The sequence below is a fragment of the Syngnathus scovelli genome, chromosome 4 (assembly GCF_024217435.2).
Source record: "Syngnathus scovelli strain Florida chromosome 4, RoL_Ssco_1.2, whole genome shotgun sequence".
Classification (NCBI taxonomy): Eukaryota; Metazoa; Chordata; class Actinopteri; order Syngnathiformes; family Syngnathidae; genus Syngnathus; species Syngnathus scovelli.
In genome coordinates, this window is record NC_090850.1 from 1,627,731 (window position 1) to 1,647,030 (window position 19,300).

Here is a 19,300-nt window from a genome sequence, read left to right on the forward strand (position 1 = left end):
GTGAGAAAGTAACAAGCGGAGATAACAAGTCTTTGCGCCATAATGTTGATGATTCAGGTGACTAACAACATTTAAGTGGCAAGAGCAGGATGTTATTGCCCAGTGATGTCTCTGAGACTCGATGAGTGGTGTGAGTTCATCAGAGCAACAGCCTGGGGGAAGAAGCTGTGTCTGTGTCTGCTGGTTTTGGCGTACAGCGCTCTGTAACGCCTCCCAGAGGGGAGTAGTTCGAACAGACTGTGACCTGGGTGAGAAAGGTCTGTAGAGATGTCACTTGCACGTTTCCTGGTTCTGGACTGGTACAAGTCTTGGATAGATGGGAGGTTGGTCCCGATTATCTTTTCCGCAGTCCTGATTGTCCGTTGCAGTCTGTGCTTGTCTTGTTTGGTTAAGGTATGTATGTAAATAAGTTACCGTAAATTCCGGGATATAACCCGCACATAAGCCGCACCAGCTAAATTTAGGGGCAAGTCTTATGTTCATACAGTATCTCACAAAACTGAGTACACCCCTCTCATTTCTGCAATGTTTTAATTATATCTTGTCATGGGACAACACTGAAGAAATGACACTTTGTGACAATGTTAAGTAGTCACGGTAGAGCTTGGATAGCAAAGTAAATTCATTGTTACTTCAAAGTAACTCAAAATACAACAATGAATGTGTAAAATGCTAGCAACAAAAGTGAGTACACCCCAACTGAAAATCTCAAAATTGGACCCAAATGTCAATATTTTGTATGGCCACAATTATTTTCCAGCACCGCCGTAACCCTTTTAGGTATGGAGTTCACCAGAGCTTCACAGGTCGCCGCTGGAATCCTCTTCCACTCTTCCATGATGACATCAGGAAGCTGGTGGATGTTGGAGACCTTGCGCTCCTCCACCTTCCGTTTGAGGATGCCCTACAGATGTTCAATAGGGCAGTGGTCCCCAACCGTTTTTGCGCCACAGACCGGTTACGTGTCTGAAATATTTTCGTGGACCGGCCTTTATATAAATAAATAATAAATTTATATAAATAAATAATATATTTATGACAAATATATAAATACGATCAAATAAAATGATACGACTGGCATAAAAACAATAACCGTAATTTTCGGACTATAAGTCGCGTTTTTTTTTTCATAGTTTGGGTGGGGGGGCGACTTATATATGAATTTTTTTCGTAAATTTTCAAAATTAAAAAAAAAAGTGAAAACGCGATAAACGAACCGCGATGTAGCAAGGGATTACTGTGATTTTAATTTCAAGTGACATCAGCGGCGCGGCACGGCGGTTGTTTACATAAACGACAAAGATTCGATGTGCGGCGCGCCGCACAAGCGGCGTTGTTTACAGAAAGGACGAAGAATTCGATCGATGGATTTAATAATTTGGAGTGACACAGATGGTTTTCTAAACGTGTTATTTATGTAATAGTTTTTTGAATAACTGAATATTACGTCAGGCCCGTTCTCAGCTCTTCGTTTGTGTTTGTCACGTTAGCATACCTATCGTTTAGCCTGTTGTTGCTCGTTCATGTCTGTTCTTGGTGTTGGATTCTGTCGAACAAATTTCCCCCAAAATGCGATTTATACTCCGGAGCGACTTATGTTTTTTTTCACGTTGTTGTGCATTTTATGGCTAATGCGACCTATAATCCGGAGCGACTTTTAGTCCGAAAAATACGGTATAAGCGACATAAAAATAAAACTCAACATTACGGTGAATTAGTGGGAGCACTGAGCTTGTTTCTCAGAAATGAGCTGGTCCCATCTTGGCGTAATCGGAGACAATGACACCCACCCGCAGTGGTTAAGGTTTGTCTTTTAATACAGGATGCTTGGTCTCCATGTGCCGAAGCAGTTTTGAAGGCTTAATTGCCTCGTTAGCTAGCCTGTCGCCACATATTACGCAGAGTGGGCTTGACGCGTCAGTAACCTGTGGCGATAAATCCATATTTTAAGTAGGACTCCGGAAATTTTCTTTTAAATGCAGCCTCTTCTTCTTCCGTCTCCTCATAGGGCTTTTTTTTTCCTTTCTGAAGAAGCATTCCAAACATCTCTGTTTCTTGCTCATATTTGCTTACTTCGCGGGCTCGACTGAGGTGACATGTCGCGTGACCGAGACGAGTGTCTTGACCTGAACAGACGGATGTAATTGGGAGAGATTCGCCAATTTTTAATATATTTTTCAAAATCAATTCTTACTCACTTTTGCTAGCTTTGCGGGTTCGACTGGGGAAACATGTCATGTGACCGGGACGAGCATCTTGACCTGAATTAATTGATCGTCAATGAAATTTTTTTAAAATTATTTTCTTGTGCGGCTTGGTGGCCCGGTACCAAGTGACCCACGGACACAACTAATAATAAATAAAATGGGACCACTTACAGGGGTATCGTTCGCAATGTGATACGAGCTACACGTATAGCTCCAGAGTAGTCGTGACCGGGAAATAAAGAAAGAAAAGGGTGACGCAAAAAGATATCATCAACAATAGCTCAGTGCCCTCTAGTGACCAGAGGAAACCTCTACAGTGCATGAGCAGCTCGAGTTCCTTCGTTAAGAGCCAAATCGACTGCCTTTAACTTAGCGGCATCATATGCGTTTATTTTGTCCCCCATAATGAGGGTTTGTGTATAAAAGCTTCTTTTCTTCAGTAATGTCAGTCTTGATCTTGTTCTGTCTCTTCTTTGTGCCAATTATACGGCAATATTTGACTGCGCTAAACGCTAGTTTTATAGTGACCCCGAGGGCCAAAAAAATGTCTGCAGGGTCTAGAGCATTTTCTATTCGGGCTCCAGAACTTTGGAATTCCCTACGAATGGATATTAGAACTGCTACCTCAGTAGAAATATTTAAGACACATTTAAAGGCACAATTTTATGATATAGCCTTTAATTAACCTGCGGTGACCGATTCGGCTGGAGTTTGTGTTTTAGCTCCCTCCCCCCCCCCCCCCCCCCCCCCCCCCCCCCCCCCCCCCACTCCTCCCCGGCTGGAGAGGTGATTAGGTGACACCCAAACTGACAGCGGCTGTCTGGAATCTCGTGGACCAATCAGGATGATGGAACTGCAGCGGATTACCCCCCTCGAAGACACTGCCAGGGCAATTGAGGGCACCTCCTGCAGCTCTTCACTTTGAATTGGACATCCACTTTTTCTTTGATTTTTTTTATATTATGTATTCTATGTGCCCTCACTGCATCCATTGCAGCCTGGTCATCCTGGAAAGGGGATTCTCCCATCTGTGGTCCCTTCTCAAGGTTTCTCATTTTTCCCCTGATAGGTTTTTTTTTTTTAGTTTTTCCTTGCCCTCCTGGGAGTTTAAGATCAGGGGATGTTTGAGAATAATTGTCTTTTTTTTTTTGTACATGTGAAGCCCTTTGAGACTTGTTTGTGATTTAGGGCTATATAAAAAAACTTAACTTGACTTGACTTGACTTGACTTGGCAGACGGACATGCGATCAACACACCACTCTTTTCCCCAGTGACCGTGTGTCTGGACACTTATCCCTCCGCCCAGCTAAGCGGTGTTGCACAACAGCGGTCCACAGCCTTTTTATGAGTGTATAAGTGTATTAGTCATCACAAAAATCATGAAAAATCCATAGATCCATTGTCGCACCGGACAACAAGCCGCAGGGTTCAAAGCGTGTGCAAAAAGTAATGGATTATAGTCCGGGAATTACGGTATTCTGATTGTTTCAGGTACCGGAATTCTGACTTTAACACAAATTATTGACTACACGTAAACTTAGTCAATGAGACGATTCAAAGGGATTCACAGAAAACAAATAACTGTAAGCAGCATGTAAAATAATAATCATTTAAATCAGAATAGAATACCAAAAGATAAAACAATGATTAACGCACAAATAAAACAAAGGAAACGGCAAATAAAACAACACTGCAACAGAAACAACAACAAAAAAAACAAGAAAACAACGTTTTTAAATGGGACTTGAAAATGACTAGAATTGGGGCACATTCAAGACAATCAGGACGTTTTGAGTGAAGCATTCTGGCTAGACTTTAGAAATTTAGAAGTTTAGGAATGCTCAAAAAACACTGGTTTTGAATTTTCCACATGTGAGCAGGTTAATATGAAACAGATTAGTGTCATGATTGCATATAAAAGGAGCATCCTGAAAAGGCTCACTTGCTCACACGCAAGGATGGGATTGACCTGTTTGTGAACAATTTCATGAGTAAATAGTCCACCATTTTAACATTTTCTCTGTATACAATTTCAATGGTTTCAGGGATTTTATCATCTGTTGTGATGTGGTGTGGTGTTGTGCGTTGCTTTTACATACTAGCCACTGTATTTTTAGATTCTTCTGTAAGCATGTGTGGAGACTGTGGGATGAAGAAGATGAGGATGATGACTTTGACTACTTTGTCCGTTGTGTAGAGCCTCGGCTTAGACTGTAAGTACATTGTCATGTTATTGATACAATATGTATTAAAAGTCATAATTATATTCAATGTGTCTCTTACCGCAGCCACTATGACATATTAGAGGAAAGAGTCCCAGCAGGTCTTGTGAAAGAATACAAGCTCATATTGGAAAAGTGTACCCAGTGCTTTCAGCAGTTTTCAATGCTACGCAGCCATCTGAGCAGTGACTCTGACTCAGAACTAGATAATGTATCCATGGTGGAGGGCCTGAAGCTCTGCGAACAGCTGGAAACATTCAAACGGAAGTTGTACTTCATTGAGAACCCACTGTTACGGTAAGTGAAATGGTTCTCTTTATGTTTACCAATTAGCCGCTATATCCACTTTTAACCCACAAACTCTTTAAACTCCAGATATGTGCTGGGCTACAAAGGTAATCCTCGACATCAATTCATACAAAGTCGTGGGCTGAGAGAGTCAGGAATCAAGGTTGCACATGTGGTCACATCCTCCTGCACCACAAATCAGCTCCAGTCCCTCCTGAATGACAGGCTTCTACAACACTTTTCCTCTGTGGGCACTGAGATTCAGGTATCCACATTGCAATCACAGTATTATTTTAATGTTCATGTTGACTAATCCTCAAAACTATGCCAATGCATGATGGTGTCTTTTGCTGTTTATCTTACCAATCTTACAATAATAATATACTGTAATATATTTTATAGGGTGCTAATTTTCTTACTAAAAACATTACACAAATGAATTTTCTTTTTTCACTTCTCTGTAAGGGAAAATGACATTTACATCCACTTCAATAGAAAAAGAAGATTTGCGATACGAATGTTTTGACTAACGAGCGTGATTATGGCATGAATTGAATCTGTATTTTAAGGCAGCGGTCCCCAACGTGTTTAGCGCCACGGACCGTTTTATTGTCAGACAATAATTTCACGGACCAGTGTTTGACGTCACAATTTTTGTGAAGAAAACTTCTAAAAAACATTCTAGAAAAAACAAATAAAATCAAAATCAAATGTTGAAAACATCAATAAATCAAATAATCACCAACTGCACATTGTTTTTAGAAGTTTTCTTCGCAAAAATTGTCCGTGTTTTTGATCTACAATCCCATTTCTGCATAACAGACCAACCACAATCTTAAACGTCACCATACTGTCCTTCCAGCCAATCATATAGCGTGACATCTTCAAGCGTGTTCAGAAGGGTTAGGCCAGGGTTGGGCTAACTTTTTGACGTGCGAATTGGGTTCTAAATTTTGACTGGGGGGCTGAACTAGGAGCAGATGGATGTAGTGTTTGTGTGAAGTAATATAAACGACATGTAAAGGTCATTGCATAAAAGGTTTTGGGCTTTAGTAGGTAGTAAAGCATTGATGTTCAAAAAAGCTTTTCGAAAACAAATGCATTTATTAGCAGCATTAAAAAAAAAATATTACACCAAAAAACTACTATCAGTGATTCTCATTAAATACGACACTGTTATTATGAATAACAGTTTCCATCACTTCAGCGCCTGCAGGTTAGATTAATGAAAGATGTTTATCTAATGAGGCGAAATCACATCAAACGGCAAACATTCTTCAAGAGGTTTTCAAGTGTTTTTATTCGCCATGTTTAAGCGTGCCAAACAAGGAATTTGATTTCGGTACATCACAGCCTCTGTTCAACATTTAGGTGACTAACAACCCTCAGGACATGTGAAAAATGACAAATATTCTCAAACATCCCCTGACCTTAAACTCCCAGGAGGGCAAGGAAAAACTCAAAACTCCAACTAGGGGAAATGAGAAACCTTGAGAAGAGACCACAGATGGGAGGGTCCCTCTTCCAGGATGACCAGGCTGCAATGGATGCAGAGAGGACACATAGTACAAACAGTGTAGACAATTCAAAAAAGGTGTGGAGAGCAGGATGTTATTGCACAGCAATAACTCTGAGACTCTCAGAGTGGTGTGAGTTCATCAGATCAACAGCCTGGGGGAAGAAGCTGTCTCTGTGTCTGCTGGTTTTGGCGTACAGAGCTCTATAACGCCGTCCGGAAGGGAGTAGTTCAAACAGACTACAACCTGGGTGAGAAGGGTCTGTAGACATGTTACTTGCACGCTTCCTGGTCCTGGACAGGTACAAGTCTTCGATAGATGGGAGGTTGATTCCAATTATCTTTTCTGCAGTCCTGATTGTCCGTTGCAGTCTGTGCTTATCTTGTTTGGAGGCCAATCCAAACCAGACAGTGATGGAGGTGCAGAGGACAGACTTGATGATGGCAGTGTAGAAGGTCTTCAGCAGCTTCCGCAGCAGGTTGAACTTCTTGAGCTGTCTGAGAAAGTACAGCCTCTGCTGGGCCTTCTTCCGGACAGAGTCTATGTGGCCGGTCCATTTCAGGTCCCGAGAGATTGTGGTTCCCAGGAACTTGAAGGTGTCTGTGGAGAGAATAGTATTACTGCGGATAGTGAGGGGTGAAAGTGGTGAAGGGTCTCGCCTGAAGTCCACTGCCATCTCCACGATCTTGAGCGGGATCAGCTCCAGTTGGTTTTGGCTGCACCAGTGGACCAGCCGCTCCACCTCTTATCTGTACGAAGTCTCATCACCGTCCCGGATCAGTCCGATGAGAGTGGTGTCGTCTGCATACTTCAGGAGCTTCACAGGAGAGTCACCTGAGGAGAAATCGCTGGTGTAGAGAGAAAAGAGCAGTGGGGAGAGGACGCACCCCTGAGGGGCACCAGTATTGGTGGTCCGGGTGTCAGATGTGGTGCTCCCCAGCCTGACACGCTGTCTCCTGTTGGTCAGGAAGCTGGTGATCCACTGACAGGTGGAGGCAGGCACCGCGAGCTGACCAAATACAGTATTTTTCGGACTAAACGTCGCTCCGGAATATAGGTCGCATTAGCCATACAATGCACAATAACGTGAAAAAAAACCATAAGTCGCACCGGAGTACAAGTCGCATTTTGGGGAAAATGTATTCGACAAAATCCAACACCAAGAACAGACATGAACGAGCAACAACATGCTAAACGATAGGTATGCTAACGTGACATAAACACAAACAAAGAGCTGAGAACGGGCCTGACGTAACATTCAGGGTTATTCAAATAACTATTACATAAATAACACGTTTATAAAACCATCTGTCACTCCAATTCATCAAATCCATTGATCGTCCTTTATGGAAACGATGCCGCATATGCGCCGCGCCGCTGATGTCTAAATATTCTAAATATTCCACAGGCCCATATAACGATATATAAATTATATATCAAATAACTATTATATAAGCAATAATAGTATCAAACCATCTGTGTCACTCCAAATCATTAAATCCATCGATCAAATTCCTCGTCCTTTGTCAACAACGCCGCGCGTGCGCCCTGACGTCAGCCTCGTCATTATGCCACAGATCTAGTATATTATATTATAGCGTTAACAAAGTACAAGGAAAGACGTGGGTTTGGTAAACGTCTCTTTATTTAACAAAACAAGAGTTCAACAAGTACTGAACTGTAACGATAAAAACATATACAAGTTGCTATTCGAAATAAAATATAGCAAATAACTTTAACATAAATAGTTCACCACCACATGGTCCCAAGCACCGGCGTGGACTTCCATCCCAGGAGGTGGCACTTCCAGCCACGGAGGTGGAAGAAAACTCCATAAAATAGGACCGGGCGTGCGTAAAAGCCATGTCCGAGCCCCATCCACCGTCCCCGGACAGCCACCCGGCTGAGCGCCGGCCCCCAACTTCCATCCACGGAGGTGAAAGAGAGCTCCGTAGAGTAGGACCGGGCGTGCGTAAAAGCCATGTCCGAGCCCCATCCACCGTCCCTGGACAGCCACCCGACCGAGCGCCGGCCCCCGACTTCAATCCACGGAGGTTAAAGAGAGCTCCATAGAGTAGGACCGGGCGTGCGTAACAGCTATAATAGTTTTTCAAACCTTTTGTGTAACTCCAAATTCTTAAATCCTTCAAACTCTTCGTCCTCCGTGTCACTTACAAACAAAGCCGCTAATGATGCCAGTAGTACGTGGGGCCCTTCGTCATCCCTTGATGGAGTCTTTGTCCTTTATGTAAACAACCGCCGCGCCACTGACGTCACTTGAAATTCAAATTACAGTAATCCCTTGCTACGTCCGGTTCGTTTATTGCAGTTTAACTTTTTTTTTTCTCAATTTTGAAAATTTGTGAAAAAATTCACATATAAGTCGCTCCTCAGTATAAGTCGGGGCGACGCCCATAACTATGAAAAAAACGCGACTTTATAGACTTTAAGAATCAGTGAAAGAATACATTAAAATAAAGTAAAGAAATCATAACGGCAACACGGTGACAGATATCTGAAAATCAGAGCAGAGTTTTAACTCACAAACACCTGGTGACAGAGGTAAGGAAACGGGAAACACTTCCTTAAAGTCGGCCTTAAAAACTTTAAAAGTTAAGATTAGTCGAAAACGGGTGGTGCAACAAAGACTTGCCTCTGTACTTGACATTTGATCCACAGTTTGTCGGTGAAAAAAGTTTTGCTGAGTCTTCAAAGTAGCTGTCAAGCTCTCCGCTGTAGCCGCCCGTTCCTGTGTTTACTGCTAGCGTGGTTGGCACTCAGAGTCCACTTTTTTTTTTCTTGGGCGTCTCATTTTAATGGAAGGATTCCAGGGGAAGGTTTGTGGGTGGCTTTTGCGTAAAACTGTATCTGAAAGCTCAGTGCGCAAATTACGAGAATGCTAACGTCACAGCCCACACTCAAAATTCGGCACTGATAGAAATCGAGCGCGGAGTGCGCCAGGTCCATACTACTGAGTACGTACAGGCACTTGTGAGTGTGCACTGAGCTTTCTGACATCTTTATGAGTGATGTGAGTCACCCCGCTCACTCTTTGTTTGATCTTCTGCCCTCTGGGAAGAGGTACAGGAGCCTGCGCTCCCGCACCGCCAGACTCACCAACAGATTCAAGAGTTTTTTTTATTCGCCATGTTTGAGCGTGCCAAACAAGGAATTTGACTTCAGTAAATCACAGCCTCTGTTCAACATTTTGGTGACTAACAACAACACTCAGGACATGTGAAGAACGAAAGATATTCTCAAACACCCCCTGATCTTAAACTCCCAAGAGGGCAAGGAAAAACTCAAAACTCCAGCTAGGGGAAATGAGAAACCACAGATGGGAGGGTCCCTCTTCTAGGATGACCAGGCTGCCATGGATGCAGAGAGGACACATAGTACAAACAGTGTAGACAAAAAAGGTGTGGAAAGCGGGATGTTATTGCACAGTAATGACACTGAGACTCTAAGAGTGGTGTGAGTTCATCAGAGCGACTACCTGGGGCAAGAAGCTGTCTCTGTGTCTGCTGGTTTCATTCTCCAGGCTGTTAGGATCCTGCACTCTCTTCCCCCTTCTGCGTAGCGTGCGGCACTGTTGCGCTATTTTCTGGACTGTCTGCTGTACGCTCACTTGCTCCTTTTTGCTCCTCTTATTTAGTTATTTGTTGTTATTTATTCATTATTTATTCAAGCACGCTGTTGTTTACTTGTTTACTTGATTGTCTGTTGTGGGCCATGTCTTGTCACCGTGGGATAGGGGGGAACGAAATTTCGGTTTCTTTGTGTGTCTTTGGCATGTGGTGAAATTGACAATAAAGCTGACTTTGACTTTGACTTTTGACTTTTTATTTATTCATTGTTTGTGCCTTCTTGTTTTATTTTCTTGTGTTGTTTACTTGTATGTACATTGTCTTGTCACCGTGGGATAATGGGAACGTAATTTCGATCTCTTTGTGTGTCTTGGCATGTGAAGAAATTGACAATAAAGCAGACTTTGACTTTGAAAAAGAAGGGAAGAAAGGACAGAGCTGCTGTAACAGGCTGCCACTCGAGCGGCGCCATCAAAGATAACATGAGTAATGTTATGGTCACGTCACTGAGGTGTAGGAGAGAATCCGGTCCATTTCTCAAAATAAAAGATCGTTCAGGCTCAGGTAAATAAAACGGAAATAATGCAAGTTATTTATTCTTTCTTGTCCAGCCCGATACCAAATGAACCACGGACCAATGCCAGTCCGAGGCCCGGGGTTTGGGGACCTCTGTTTTAAGGCACATTACCGTGTGTGTGTGTATATATACTTGAGAAATATCAAGGGCTCAGAGAAGAGCTGGAGAAGGCCTGGAAAGTGAAGACTTCAGTGGTACCTGTGGTCATTGGAGCACTAGGGGCAGTAACCCCCAAACTGGAGGAGTGGCTGAAACAGATCCCAGGAAAAACATCTGACATCTCAGTCCAGAAAAGTGCAGTACTAGGAACAGCAAAGATACTGCGTAGAACCCTCAAGCTCCCAGGCCTCTGGTAGAGGACCCGAGCTTGAAGGGAAAAAGAGACCACCCACGGGTGGTGAGGAAAAGTGTTTTATATATATATATATATATATATACACACATATATATATATATATATATATATATATATACACACAGTATATCAATATTCAGATTTGCTGCATTATACAATACACTTCCCAACTACTTAGCATCCATTTGAAGCAGTGCTTTGTTCTTTGCAAGCAGCCTCATAAGTCGTGCCTACAATCAAAGCACAAAAATAAGTGTCATGACTGAGATTGTTTCTTTTAAAGGTACAAATGATAACCACCACCACAGACTATATGAACATGACAGAAGAATTTCATATTGCAAAAAAATTACTCTAATGCATTCTGTTGCAATGGCACACACAAACATGCTGAAATGAGTGTCGCAGTTAGTCTGGGCTCTCAGCCATGACATTATTCACATTGTGAACCGCTTAATCCTCACAAGGGTCACGTCTGTTTTGGAGCCTATCCCAGTCATGTTAGGGGGTTTGGCAAAATACACCCTGAACTGGTCCCCAGCCAATCGCAGGACACTTATAGAAATACTATAACTATTCACAATCACACCAAGGACAATTTGGAGTTGCCTACCATCTGAACCGATAATCCAGACAAACATTGTAATGTTAATTATGTAAGTAGAGTGAGCTGTCCCTTCAGGGCATAATAATGTTTATATACAATCCACACCTTGGCAAGAGTTTGCCATTACAGTGCTTCTGTAGTCATATGTGTGTGTGTGTTTGTGTGTATGTAGTTCCATAGAGACCCAGTTTCTGCGGTGGACTCATGCCATCAAGGTGACATGGTCTTTGTTCTCCCGGGAGTATACAGTGTTACCAGCTGCATCCTGCTTCCAGACTCCATCACTATAGAGGGTATACGTTATGCAATATTCAGATTAGGGTTCGAAGAGCACAGTGCATCCGGAAATTTTCTCACAAATCTTCACTTGTTATATAAATTATATGTTTGAGTAGGACCTGTGACGAATAGAATTGAAACTACTGCAACAAACTTGGGGTTGACTAGAGTTTTGTTATGCATCCACTATATCAGTGCTTCTCAATCATTTTCTGTGATGCCCACCCTAGGGAGAAGAAAACATTTCTCGCCCCCCCATGTTATTAACATTAAAGAAAACAAAAAATAAATAAAAGATAGATCAACTTACAATAAAGAATAACTTTATTAAAAACATTGTTTTTTAGTCTGTAACAAAACAGATTCAAAGTGCATCACTTTGCCTGAAATAAAAAATAAATGATAATTATTCAAACTATAAACATTCTTGACCAACTGCCATTTTATGCTGAAAAAAATACAATAAAATAATAATAAACATACCGTAATTGCCGGACTATAAACCGCACCGGATTATAAGGCGCACCAGCTAAAATTCAGGGATATTTCAGTTTTTTTCTTTCATAAGCCGCACCGGTCTATAAACCGCACGTGCACACAAGTTTTTTTTACAAAGAAAGACAGTGCATAGAAAGCCTTTTTAACGTTTTAATAACATACTTGAACATGTCTTTCGAAACATTGCCTGTGACGCAGCAGTAGTACCGCAGCAACGCGGAACTGTGCATGCGAGTTATTAGCAAAGAAAGACTGGACACAGAAAGTTTTTTTAAAAGCTTTAATAACATACCTTAACATTTCTTTCCAAACACTGCCTGTGACGCGGCAGTAATACCGCAGCAACACGGAAGTAACACAGCAAAGTCACTGAGACGCGGCGGTAACACAGCAGCAACACGGTAGCACAGCACTAACAGGGCTGGTTAAAAAAAACATACCAGTAAAAGTAAAAAAAGAGCCGTCTTCATCTTCCTCCTGTGCACTGAAACCATCGAAGTCTTCCTCCTTAGTGTCCGATTGGAATAGCGTTAGATATCCTTCGCCTCACACTTTCTCAGTCTCTCTTTCGTCATCGGTTTTATGCATTTCTTCGAGTGTGAAAAGGGTCTGTTCATGCTAATCTTATTCATGCACGAAGCGCTAAATTACATTAAACTAGCGAGCGACACGTATAGCTTAAAAGCGGCATCATATGCATTTCTTTTGTCCCCCATAATGACGGTTTGTGTATAAAAGCTTCCTGTCTTTGTGTGAATGCGGGTGTGTGCGTGATGCGCGAAATGTAAACACAAACTAGCACGTCTTCTTCGGCGCATTATCTCTTCTTCATCTGTCTCGCGCTTGCTTCCTGCTAGAGCGCCCCCCTGGAGACCGGAGGCCGGAAAAATCCATAAGTATGCTCCGGAGTAGACACAAGATAATGTCATCAACATCAACTGCCTTTGACTTAAAAGCGACATCATATGCATTTCTTTTGTCCCCCATGATGACGGTTTGTGTATAATGGCTTCCTTTCAGTAATGTCCGTCTTGATCGCGTTCTGCGTGATGCGCGAAATGTAAACACAAACTAGCACGTCTTCTTCGGCGCATTATCCCTTCTTCGCCTGTCTCGCTCTTGCTTCCTGCTAGAGCGCCCCCTGGAGGCCGTAGGCCGTAAAAATCCATAAGTACGCCGCGCCGCCGTTTAAGGTTCAAAGTAACCTTCTGAATAAAATGCATTAAAAGTTCACATTCATTACAACTTGTTTTTGGTGAGCAAAATGTCAGAAGAATTGAATTTAAATGCTGATTGATTGGCTTTTAATACAATGCAGATGGTCCAAACAGCGCCACTGCTTTGTGTAATCTCTGAGTGACATGGCAGAGTAAGAGAAAGGGTTTAGAGCACAGGCGTCAAACTCAAGGCCCGGGGGCCAGATACGGCCCGCCACATCATTCTATGTGGCCCACGAAGACAAATTGTGCATCAAATTCGTGTGTCATTACTAGAATTGCAAATTGTCTTCACTTTTAATAATATCTTTTTAAATATTTGACCAGTTTTTACTCGTCTGATTTGAAAACGAGTTATTTGTCAGTTTGTTTTGTAGCTTTTACTGTATATAATAGTGCTAAGAGTAAAAGTGATCAAGTCATCACAAAAATCACGAAAAAAATCTTATATAAGCCGCACCTGACTATAAGCCGCAGGGTCAAAATTTTTTGAAAAAAGTCGCGGCTTATAGTCCGGAAATTACGGTGCATAATATTAAATTAAATAACAGCAATAAATAATATTAAATTCAAAGTAATCAGCAACATTAACTCAGGAGCGCAATATATAAAACATTTTAACCTACAAAACAAAAATGAATAAAACAATTTGTGCTCAAAATGAGGCAGCATGACAGAGACCATATCCACGGCTGCAGGTAGTATCAGCTCTTCTGCAATGGTGTTTTTTTCTTGCACTGAGCAATTTGTTACGCTGCTTTATATGATGCTTACAGTGATTGCTGATTGACTGAAGTAGCATTCACAAAGTTGGATGATTGTTGGCAATATTCAGCCCGTTTTCGCTGAAAAACCTCAAGCATCTTATCAACGTGATTGGGGTGCAATGACTTTATAAGTGCCGCCTTCATTTATTTGGGTTCATACTGTCCGCTGCCAACATTTTAAGGCACAGTAAACACACCGGTATTTCCTCGTCTCCCATCGTAGTCACACTGAAGCTGAGTGCTACGTACGCTTCGTCATATTTCCTTGTCTTGGCTTTCGTGTGACTCTCAATTCTCTTATCTCCATCTCGCTCCGCCGTTCTTTTCAACCCTGTTAAATACTTTCCATGGTGTCCCACTGCACTTTTTTATCGCCTGCTTTGTGCTGTGTGTGCGTATGTTCCGTGCGCTCTACACTGTAGAGCGAATACTCTTTGCGCACACTCTTACAGTCTCTTACAGTGATACCGCCACTCCCACCTACTGATGTCTAATTACCCTTTAATCTAGTACAGCCAAAAGAAAAGCATGTTCCCTGGTGTCACACGCGACCCCCTTGGTATCGCACCGTTTCCCCCCAGAGGGGTGCGCCCCACTATTTGAGAGACTGCACTAGATGGAGCTGTGCTAAAGGGAATGTCCAACCAGTCAATGAGGTAAAAAAAAGTCCAACTCCCATTCCATATGAAAGTGATACGGTGTGACTTCTTACTTGGTCCAGCAACCCCACTCATTTTTGATGGTCATAAATTTCCTTCAGTTTAAAAGAAAAAAGCGAGTGCGTGCGTTGATGCGTAATGCGATGATTAGCTTGTTAGCTTTGGTGCCGTTTTTTGGTATGCGCAGCTAAACTTGCTGCGGTGAGGGAGTGTCGTCACTGTCTATTGCGCATGTGCGGTTCACTGTGATTGCCTCTTGACAGCTATGGGATGGATTCAAGCCTATAGAATTTTTTTTTTTTTTTTAAATGTCATGTGATCGACCAGCTTAGTTATGTGACGCCCCTGACCACTGTTGCCGTAATGCTGAAAACGATGCAACCTTGTAATTTACTAGTCGTACTGAAACGTACTGAAACATTTTGGCAGAGCGCTGTGTACAACCAGTATGGATCAACAAATTCATCAATTGATCCATATATAAGGCGCACTGTGTTTTTTTTGTGTAAATTATAAGCTCTTAAATGCGACCTATCGTGCGGAAAATACAGTATATAAAAATGGAAAAGAACACAAAATAATTTTTTTGAGCTAGATTTACAAATATCCAGATTCTTCTTGCAAAATAGTTGAATCTGTGCCCAAATCTTAAATCTCACCTCAAAATAGTTCAATCTGTGCACAAAACTCGTTTATGTTGTCCAATCGTGCCCTGAGTCAATCAAATTTAAAATTACTATTGAGCAGTCAGTAAACACTATGTAAAAAAATAGAAAACACAATGATCAGGACATGAACCTGTAGATGTAAATGATTATTCTTGACCGTAGGTGCAAGGCATGTTACAAAACAAAATACCCATGCATTTAGCACTTTCCGGATGCACTATACGTAGGTTGATCTTACAATCGGCAAACACCTTCACTGTTGAATCAACCTATTAATTCTTGTCTCTCCAGGATATGGATCCCCTGATGAAGTGGTGTTTGAGAAGAAGTATACTGGAGACTCATTTATTGTGTCTACAGGAGCTGAAATCAGAATGTCCAACATTAAATTCATTCAGCATGATGCAATTGAGGGTATTTTATGTGAGTATTAAGTTTTTAAAGAAAGCACCCCAAACCATTTTTTATTATCCATGATAACCCCTGAGTATTATTATTGAGGTGCCATACACATTGTCCTGCTTTACCAGTTTTGTGTATAATCATGTTTTATGTACTCGTCTGTTAACAGAGCCCAATTAACATTCTTTAGACCTTAAGGTACAGAACAGCAAGTGTACTCTGTGCCACGTTTAACTGCGCTAACAGAATTTATAGGTTTGAACACTATACATATATATATATATACTCTCTGTTGGGTCTAAATACGATTAGACATTAACTCACTCACTGGAATGAAGAGGAGAAGACAACCAGAACAGGTTTACTCACGAGGAGAACGATAGAGAAAGCCATCTCAGTTACAACCTCCATGAGTTCTGAGTCCTTACTCCACGTGCCCCTCTTTTTAATGTTATGGTTGCCCTGGTTACAGAGGCGTTGCTACACTAAACGGAGGGGGGATTGTGTCTGTAGCAACGCTGATTAGCAAAAGAATGTAGTGTGGTGTGAATTAGCACTTCGTTGTTGGTTCGTGACCCCCCGCAGAGGCCGTCCCCAGCCGTCTTCCCTCACAGTTGGCTGACTCGTCCTCGACTGTGATCAAATACCTTGAAGCACGTTGATTGCCGCTTTGCTGTGGAACAAATGCAACTAGACCTTTGCTAACTTTATCTACTTGGTAAATTAACACATAATAATAAGTAACTTGTCCTAAACACTTCAACACACATTAAGCAAACGTGAGGTAACCGGTATGCAGTTCCTTAAACAAACATTGAGTAAATATGGGATAACTTTTATGCAACTACTTCTAACTGTATGTAACCCTTAACAAAGAAAAACAGGTCTGATAAACTACAATCTATGAACCAAACCTACATCTAAATGTAAAGGAATGAAGTTCCTGTGAATCAAACAAAGAACATGTCACCTATGCAAATAAGCCCTGCTCATTGTTAGTGAAGGCCTCTTACGGAAACGAAAACACACAGACAACATAAGGACAGGAAGGATACAAATGGCTGACAGGGATCAAAAGACATCCCTATCACTAAAAAGGAAGAACCAAGATAAAAGGAAAGATAAACTCGTAAAGGCGAGGCCTCCAGGTCTGGCAGGACAAAGCTTCACTTAAAATTATTCCAACATCTATATATATATATATATATATATATATATATATATATATATATATATATGTGTACGTAGTTATGTATGCATATATATACGTATATATATATATATATATATATATATATATATATATATATATATATATATATATATATATACGTATATATATATGCATACATAACTACGTACATATGTACAGAATTTATAGGTTTGAATGTTAATGTAAACTATATATATATATATATACATACATACATACATACATACATTTTCGGACTATAAATAGCGTTTTTTCATAGTTTGGGTGGGGGGGTGACTTATACTGGGGAGCAACTTATATGTGAATTTTTTTCACAAATTTTCAAAATAAAAAAAATGAAAATGCGATGTAGCAATGGATTACTAATTTCAACTTCAAGTGACGTCAGCGGCATGGTGGTTGTTTACATAAAGGACGAAGATTTGATCACGGGATGAAAAAAATGACGAAAGGCCCCATGTACTACCGGCAACAGTAGCGGCTTTGCTTGTAAGTGACACGGAGGATGGAAAGTTTGAAGGATTTAATGATTTGGAGTGACACAGAAGGTTTGAAAAACTATTATGGCTTGCACGCATGCCCGGTCCTACTCTACGGAGCTCTTTCACCTCCGTGGATGGAAGTCAGGGGCCGGCGCTCGGACGGGTGGCTGTCCGGGGACGGTGGATGGGGCTCGGACATGGCTTTTACGCACGCCCGGTCCTACTCTACGGAGCTCTCTTTCACCTCCATGGATGGAAGTCGGGGCCGGCGCTCGGCCGGGTGGCTGTCCGGGGACGGTGAATGGGGCTCGGACACTGCTCCTACGCACGCCCGGTCCTACTCGGCGTAGGTCCCAGCCACCTCCGGGAATGGAAGTCCACGCCGCCACACACCTGGAAGTCGACGCCGGTGCTTGGGGCCGTGTGGCGGTGAACTATTTATGTTATAGTTATTTGATATATTTTATTTCATGTAGCATTTTGTATATGTTTTTATCGTTACAGTTCAGTAGTTGTTGGCTCGTTGAACTCTTGTTAAATAACGAGCCGTTTACCAAACCCACATCTTTCCTGGTACTTTGTTAACATTACAATATAGTTATATACTAGATCTGTGGAATAACGATGAGGGTGACGTCAGGGCGCACGCGCGGCGTTGTTGACAAAGGATGAGGAATTTGATCGATGGATTTAATGATTTGGAGTGACACAGATGGTTTGATAATATTATTGCTTATATAATAGTTATTTGATATATACCGTATTTGCCGGTGTATAAGTCGACTCGGTGTATAAATCGACCCCCTAAAATTCGACGGAAATTTACGATTTTATGATATATCCTTTGTATAAGTTGAGCTCAATTGTTGCATTATATTAAACTTCAAAATTCAATCAGAAATATGCGAAATGTATTGACGAAATGTGTTCAAATTCCGGGAGGCCGGGCGCATGCGCAGTGGCCGGAAATAGCTCCAAGCCGAGCGGATCGGCACTTTATAAGCACCGCGGAGGAGATCGCGGAGCCTCATTCGACTTCCAGCGGCCAGCGCACTCGCGCACGCCGCCCGGCACCACCGGGAGGTCGTGCACACGCGGCAAGTGGCCGGAAATAGCTCCCGCCGAGCGGATCGGCTCTTTATAAGCACCGCGGAGGAGATCGCAGAGCCTCATTCGACTTCCAGCAGCCGGCAAGCTCGCGCACGCTGCCCGGCACAGCCGGGAGGCCGTGCGCACGCGTCGGGTTTCCGAAAATAGCTCCGGCCGGCGGATCGGCACTTTATAAGCACCGCGGATGAAATCCCTGAGCCTCATTCGACTTCCAGCGGGCCGCGCACTCGCGCACGCCGCCCGGTTCAAATTTTCTAAGTGCCAACGGCTCTTGCGCCGTAAAGAGTCCGCCTTGGCTGGTTCCCCATGTCGGCCAGAAAGAGTGAAAATTCGGCCTCTTCCCCTGGAAGTCCGGCCAAGTTTGGCGAATATTTTCTAAGTGCCAACGACTCAACCGCCGTAAAGTGTCCGCCTCGGCTAGTTCCCCATGTTGGCCACCACAAGTGAAAATTCGGCCTCTTCCCCTGGAAGTCTGGCCAAGTTTGGCAAATATTTTCAAAGTGCGAACCACTCAACCGCCGTAAAGTGTCCGCCTCGGCTGGTTCCCCGTGTCGGCCACCACAAGTGAAAATTCGGCCTCTTCCCCTGGAAGTCCGGCCAAGTTTGGCGAATATTTTCTAAGTGCCAACGACTCAACCGCCGTA

At 42.5% G+C, this 19,300-nt stretch overlaps 1 protein-coding gene across 3 annotated transcripts in view; it reads left to right on the forward strand.

Annotated features, from left to right (window-relative positions):
* The window catches only part of shcbp1 (SHC SH2-domain binding protein 1), a 63,510-nt gene that overhangs the window by 21,704 nt on the left and 22,506 nt on the right, over positions 1 to 19,300 (forward strand). For all 3 annotated transcript variants that reach the window (XM_049717448.2, XM_049717447.2, XM_049717445.2), the window contains exons 5-9: positions 4,326 to 4,421; positions 4,497 to 4,727; positions 4,806 to 4,983; positions 11,534 to 11,654; positions 15,741 to 15,872. In XM_049717448.2, coding sequence (XP_049573405.1) covers positions 4,326 to 4,421; positions 4,497 to 4,727; positions 4,806 to 4,983; positions 11,534 to 11,654; positions 15,741 to 15,872 — 758 coding nt within the window. The remainder of the gene's footprint in view (positions 1 to 4,325; positions 4,422 to 4,496; positions 4,728 to 4,805; positions 4,984 to 11,533; positions 11,655 to 15,740; positions 15,873 to 19,300) is intronic.